This window comes from Muscardinus avellanarius, assembly GCF_963383645.1.
Source record: "Muscardinus avellanarius genome assembly, chromosome: 3".
Classification (NCBI taxonomy): domain Eukaryota; kingdom Metazoa; phylum Chordata; class Mammalia; order Rodentia; family Gliridae; genus Muscardinus; species Muscardinus avellanarius.
The window spans coordinates 128,666,435-128,673,910 of NC_137788.1; the positions used below are offsets into that span (position 1 = coordinate 128,666,435).

Here is a 7,476-nt window from a genome sequence, read left to right on the forward strand (position 1 = left end):
GCTATCTGTAAGCTGCCCTCAGAAGTCACACACATCACATTTGGCATGTTTCTTAGGACACATGGGCCCTGATACCGTGTTGGTGAGACGGCGGTGTATAAATATCAGGGGTGGGGTTGGTTGGGAAATAGCTTGAATGTTGGCTGCCATAGTCTGACCACTGGTCCCCAGTGACTCATGTCCTTCCCACATGCAAAGTACATTGACCTTCGCTCAGCTTCTCCAGTGACTTCATCTCATTGTGTCATGAAAAGTACAGTATCCCATCTAATCAGGTCTTAGTTCAGGTATGTTTTTTTTCGTTTTGCACTACTGGGGATGGAACCCCGGGGCATTGTACGTCCAAGGTACACCCCCAGCCCTATTTCTTATTATTTTGAAACGGTCTCACCAAGTAGCTGGGGCTGGCCACAAACCCTCTCGGCCTCCCAAGTACTGGGATTACAAGTGTGCACCACCGTGCCCGGCTTGGTGATGTTCACTAAGTATGATAATTCAAGTATAGTTTCATTTGATCTTAAGGCTTGTCTTTAGTACTTTTCAAATTACTTGATAGAACGTTCCCACTAGTGGCAGGCTGTTGTGAAACAATGAAATTTAAAAATCAAGGTTAAAAACAAATAAAGCTGAAGGTCCTTATCCCCAAAGTCCTGCTGGCAGGAGCTGGTTCACATCCTTCCTTTCTCCACTGGGTACTTCACAACCACCTATGTATCCAGATCTAATGCATAATAGTTTGTATTGTTTACATTTGTAGAAATAGTATCAGTGTACTTATTTTTTATTCTTTTAAATTTAACATTGTTTTGTGATCTTGTCAAGTCGATGCATACAAAGTATGACCTCAGGTTATCACATTGCACTATCCATTCTCTTGGTAGATTTTTTTTTAAACTGTTATAGGCAATCTATAAGGAACATCTTTTTGTTGGGTTGAATCCTATCAAACTGCTGTTCTTGAATGTCAGAAACATTTGATTATGAATCAGGCAAGGTGGTGCATGTCTGCAATCCCAGCAGAGCCTGAGACAGGAGGTTCACAGGTTCAAGGATAGCCTCAGCAACCTAACAAGATCCTATTTCAACCAGTAAAATAAAATAGGGGTCGGGAGTGTAGGTCAGAGGTAGAATCCCTCTGGGTTCAAACCCCAGTAACCCCTCACACACAAAAGACACACACACAGCTTTCTAGCGCCGCGCGCACACCTGTAATCCCAGTACTTAGGAAGCTGGGACAGAAAGATCACAGGTTCAAAGACAGTCTCAGCAACTTAGCAAGACTGTTACCAAATAAAAACTTTAAAGAAATATGGCTGGGGGGATGTAACTTGGTGGTAGAATGCCTCTGGGTTCAATCTCCAGTACCACCAAAAATAAAAAAACAAAAAAAATTGAATATGGATAACAATACAATTGGATTTAACACTGTTGTTTGTATGGCAACGCTTTTAACATCTGCCCTCGAATTTTTTACTATATGATAGAAAATGGACGCCGGGTGTGGTGGCGCATGCGTAGACAGGAGGATCCCACAGGTTCGAAGCCAGCCTCGTTGGTTTGAGAGACCCTGTTGCCAAACAAAAATATAAAAATAGGTCTGGGAGTGTAGGCTGGAGGTAGAAGGGTTTCCAGGAACCCCAGTACCACCAAAAAAAAAAAAAAAAAAAAAAAAAGAAGTATGAGTGTTTTTATTAGCTTTTAACTGCTATCGATGAAAACAGACACTTTCATATGCTCTTTGGTCATTTGGATTTTCTCTAATATAAATTCCCCACCTTCAGCATGTGATTATTCAAACCAGGGAAAATAAAGCATTTTGTTAAGACTTGTGGACATGTTCATGGAATTAGGAATGAATTCATAGTGGAACTCTCAGCAACTTAGGAAGACTATATTTCAAATTTTTAAAAAAAGAACATCGGAGCACTTACTGTGTGAAAACATTGTGCTAATAAGCACGTTGAACGTGTTACTGTCTTCAAAACAACTCAATCAGAATTATCCTTATTTTTCTCAAGATCACAAGATACTAAAAACTTATTTAAAACCCAGCTCTATCTGTCCCTGATACCTATTTTAACATTATCTTGTCTTCTATTATAAAAAGAGCTCTAAAAATTTACTAGTGCAGAAAAGGCACACATAGTGTCAATGCAATTTTATCAGTGGTTTAGTAAAAAAAAAAAAAAGTCAGCCATGGGCTGGGGATGTAGCTGAGTGGTAGAGCCTTGCCTAGTATGTGCAAGGCACTGGGTTGATGCCCAGTAGCATACACATTACACACACTAAGTAAAAATATACATTTGAAGCCAGGTGTGGTAGCACACACTTGTAATCCCCATGCTTGGGAGGCGGAGACAGGAGGATCATGCAGGTTCGAAGCCAGCCATGCTGGCTTGAGACCGCCCCCCCCCCCCAAAAAATATATATAATAGGTCTGGAAGTGTAGCCCAGAGGTAGAAGGGTTTCCAAGAACACCCCCCCCCGAAAAAATACACACACATACACATATTTGGATATGAATTCATAAATGTGGCTGCAAATAAATATACAACTTTCAAATTAATACAAAGCTAAGACTAAAATGACAAAACCATGTTCTTATATACCACCTCTGTTCTAAATATATCCGTGATCTATAAAAGGTAAAATGATAAGATTAAAAAGACATTCATGCCGGGTGTGGTGGCACATGCTTATTATCCCCGCGCTTGGGAAGCGGAGACAGGAGGATTGCGCAGGTTCGAAGCCAGACACGCTGGCTTAAGAGACCCTGTTTCCAAATCAAAATATAAAATAGGTCTGGGAGTGTAGCCCGGAGGTAGAAGGGCTTCCAGGAACCCCAGTGCCACCAAAAGAAAGGAAAAAAAAAAAAAAAATGACATTCATGAGCACAAAACAGTGAGCAGGGCTGAAGCTGAGGTATTCTGGGCTTTGAGTCCAGAATGGAGTTGAAGCTCCAATTTCTGTAAATTTTTCTATAAAATAGAAAAACTTGAAATGTAGGCTAGGCATGGTGGCACACACCTGTAACCCTAGTATATGGGAGGCCGAGACAGGAGGACCACAGGTTTGAGGATAGCTGCAGCAATACAGACAGACTCTCAGGAACCAAGTGAGACTGTTTCCAAACAACAACAACAACAAAAGGGCCTGGGGTGTAGACCCCCAGTACCAAAAAACAAACCAAAAAGTTAGTCTTTTAGTCCATTTTTGTCCCAGGGCCCCAGAAGTGGAACATCTATTAAAAAAACAAACTGAGCAACAAAACTCTGAAATATTTGAGTATTTATGTTCATAGAATTGAAAACCTGGGAATTACTGGGTTAACTAAATTTGATAGGACTATTCTAATTTCTTTCTAAGGTGATTTTGCTGGGCCAGAAAATAATAGGAAGAGAGCCAGTAGACATAGAATAGAAATAAATAGATCTGCTATTGTGGCATCCTCTTTGAAAAAGATTAAAGGACTAAGTATGAAGCAACAGCAAATGCCATGGTTGACAATTCCTTTTGTCTATAGTTGTGGAAATGCTGCTAGAATACTCATGGCAATTTGGAAAAAGTTTGAAAATCAATTATTAAGGGACTTAGTCTTGAAAGTAGACAAACTAATTAGAATACACTTTTAAAATGTATAAACCAAACCCACAAATGCGGTATAAATACATTTTATCATATTCACATATACCTTAGAAGATAAATGGGTATTTGTCCGTAATCAAAACTTTATTGAAAAACTAACATCAAAATAGGAGATCATTGTTGTATACCTTACAAAAATCAAACATAATTATATTTTCATGGTAGATTAACTAGAAGTACTGAATTTATAAGGCTTTCTGTGAGAAAACAAACCCAGGAAGTTGTTAATATCACTAGTGTTGCTTTCTTCTAAATGAACAACCTGCAAAAAAAAAAAAAAAAGTTTTCATAAAATGAAGTTTATTCCATCTTTGGTATACAATTAATAAATATATTTTTTATTTTCGTGGTACTGGGGATGGAACCCAGGGGCCTTCTATCCCCAGGCTACACCCTGAGACCTATTTTATATATTTTATTTGGAAACAGGGACTAAGTTGCTGAGCGCCTCACTAAACTGCTGAGGCTGGCCAAAAACCTGCCATCCTCCTGTCTCAGTCTCCTAAGTACTGGGATTACAAACAAGTATGCGCCAACATGCCAGGCCAAAATATATTTTTTTAATAAAAATTGTTAGGGATAGATAATCACAAATTTGCTATAATTTGTTATGTCGGGCATGTAATCCCAGTACTTTGAGATAGGAGGACTGAAAGTTTGTGGCCAGCCCCCCCCCCAAAAAAAAGGAAAAAATGAAAAATATGGCTGGGGTACAGAATGCCCCTGGGTTCAATCTCCAGTACCACACACAAAAAAAGTTATGTTTACTCTGATGGATGACCATAACTCTCACTTCAATTTCTCAAATGAATAACAAAGTCTACTTTAAGATCACGAACCTGAATTCAAAAGCTAAAATTATTTTAAAGACACCTTTCACTTTTGAAAACTATTCTACATTTCTCAAAAAAAAGTAACTGAATATGTTTTTTCAAGAGGTTAGGAAAACTCCACTAGAGCATGCCCTTCGGGCCATTGTCAGCATATGCACACAAAATCCCAAGATCATGATATGGAAGAAAAGGGTTTGAAAATCTTGCAAGTATACTTTAAGAGCAGATTACTCTTAAATATCATATGCTGACTTTATACTCAGGTGTCATCAGGTCATATCAAATAGATCTTGGATTTACTGCTACCCACTTGTAACATGTCCAATGATGGAATTCAGTTTCTCAAAAATATCATAAGCAAATTTCAAGTATATCTATGGAATTATAAATCTATATTACTATGAAACCCTCTTCATAATTATTTTTATTGCTCTACAGTGAAATAATTAAAATAGGATTTTATATTTAAGTAGTTAAAAAAATAAAACCTGTGACATTTTAATTTATACATTAGTTATTTGTTCCTTAGCTGGCAATGATAACTAAAGTCATACAGACCAAAAACATGGAACAAAATATTTACAAGAGAAATTTTTAAATCCTACAGTTTAAAAAATCCCTATATCCTACATAGATACTCTTACTTCCATTCTGAATTATATTTAATTTACTCCAAGCTAAGCAAACTGGGTAAATAAGTACAAAAGAATTGGGCATTTAAAACTTAGAAAAATAACACAAGATCAAGAGCATGAACTTATCCAAATGAACTGGACACTCTACTAAAAAGAGCCCACAATGAAAGATTTTTAAAGATATCCCTGGGTTAGAAAAATGAAATACCTTCTGTGAGTCTGGCCTTTCCTCCTGTAGGCTGACACAACACTGTTGAACACCCTACACAAAGAACCACTGTCTGAGCATGGCTGAAAACCGTGGTTATCTTGTAGCAACCTAAGAAGGGGGAGGCAATATTAAAAGTGAAAAGCAAATAAACCATAGCACCTGCTCTAGCAGTATGTAAATACACATTACTTAGATAATGTTTTACACATTTCCTGTTAAGGATTAAGAACCTTAGTGTTGCAACAGCAGGCTACATATGCAACAAAAGTTTCTAGCAACCACCCAAGGTGACACATTTTATTGCACTTATTTTCAAAATATTAGCATTTCAACATGTAATTAATATAATTTTTTCATGCTACCTCTTCAAAGCCAGTGTATATTTTACCCTTAAAGGTCATCTTTATTTTGATTGAATACATTTCAAGTGCTCAGTCGCTACATATGGCTAACTAATGACCACCCTATACCACAGCACAGCTTTGGACTGAGAAAAAAAACTTTCCCTTGCTATCATGACAAAAATACAAAAAAACCATCTGACAGCCTAAAGATTTAGTAAATTATTATATCTCTGTTGGATGCCCATCTTCACCTACCCCCCATTATGTTTCTAATATGGTTTGAGTATGGCTTATTATGAAAATGTTCTTTATGAATTTTCAATTTTCTTAATCTCACTTTTATTCAACAGAGGGTCCTGATTTATTTAAATAACACCGAAATAACAATCGCTTTAGAAATTACCACTAGGAAACTGAAATTTTACCTGGACATTTTACATCCATAAAATAAGAATTTGGACTTTGAACTAGTCGTTTCTTCTTATGTTTTTTCTTTTCCTCTTCCAAGGAAGGATGTAGTAAATCTCTAGCCAACTGAATTAAAAAAAAAAATTATTACCAGAGTTAAGCCACATGCTGGCAGATTAGCCACACGAGAAATACACATATATAATAACAAAAGTCATATTTGGCAGGGGCAATAATTCAGATGTTTACATTATTTTTTCATCTGAGTCTTTTTTTACCAAATACAAGGCTTTTGACGATCAGGAAGCAAATAGTAAAGCTAATTCCGTTCTTTGCTCAGCTCAGTTATAAAACAAACACCGCAGGCGCTGAGAACTCGGGGCGGGTGGCGGCCTGGGGCGCGGGGCGGGGTCGGCGGCCCGGGAGGCGCCCCGAAGCCTCCGGCCCTCCGGGCCCCACCGGGGAGGCTGAGCCCCCCCCCCCCCATGGACTGCGAAGCCAGCTCTAAGAAGGGAACTGGACGTCGCTTCCACGAGAAAGCAGCGCGGCGAGAACCTCGGGGTCGGGGGAAACCAAAAGACCCCAAAGACCCCAGTCTCGCGGCGGCCGAAGGCGCAGGGCCGGGCCGGCCGGGGCTGCCCTCCCTCGGCGCCGCCCGCACGCCCGGGCAGGGCCCGCCATGCCGCCGGGCAAGTCCGGACAAGCCCGCTGCGGGAACGCCGGCTCCCCGCCGCCGCCTCCCGCGGGGCCGCCCGGCCGGCCGCCCGGCGAGCCTCGACAGACAGCCCCAGGTCCCAGACTCACAGGCATGGTGACCCCTCGCGATCGGAGCGCGTCCAGACGGTGGGGCGACAGACAGCTGCGGGCGGCCGCACGAGCTCTGGCGCTCTGCACGACTTCCGGGACGAAGGTGGCGGCGGGCGTGGTCATGCGGCGGCGGGCGGGGCTTCGAGGGCGCGGCGGCGGGCGGGGCCGATGCCAGTGGGCGTGTCCTCGGCGTGGTCGGCCGCCCAGCGGGCCGCTCTAGGCGCTCCTCTCGGTGGTCGGTAGGTTCCAGTCCTGTGCGCGGTGCCGGCCCGGGAGGTTCCGCAGAGTCCTCCTCCCCGGGCTGCGCTCCGCCTCGGCCGCGGTGCCGAGCTGCCCCCGGCCTGGCGTGCGGGCTGGGGGCCGGCCGAGGGCGTCGCCGCGTCCCCCGCCTCCGGCCTCCCCGGTCCCTTGCACCTCGCTCGGCTTGGACGCTCGGGGCGATGAACGCGACTATTCTCTTGTGTACTAAGATATTATTAACTATTAATATGCGACAGAAAGAGTATAAAACAGGCTTAGGTTCTTATGCACCCGCCTCCCAAGGTGCAGGTTGCTAAGTTCTCTCCAGGATGCGGCGGCGCCTTTAGGTTTGC

At 42.1% G+C, this 7,476-nt stretch overlaps 1 protein-coding gene across 1 annotated transcript; it reads right to left on the reverse strand.

The window, feature by feature from the left end:
• Window positions 1–3,722: 3,722 nt before the first annotated feature.
• Window positions 3,723–6,112, reverse strand: LOC308260774 (small ribosomal subunit protein eS27-like; the record flags this gene model as incomplete). The annotated part of the gene is made up of 3 exons (XM_080692296.1): window positions 3,723–3,907; window positions 5,322–5,432; window positions 6,094–6,112. 3 exons carry the CDS (start codon window positions 6,110–6,112, stop codon window positions 3,879–3,881), a joined length of 159 nt encoding a protein of 52 aa, XP_080548422.1. The 3' UTR covers window positions 3,723–3,878.
• Between the last annotated feature and the right edge of the window lie 1,364 nt (window positions 6,113–7,476).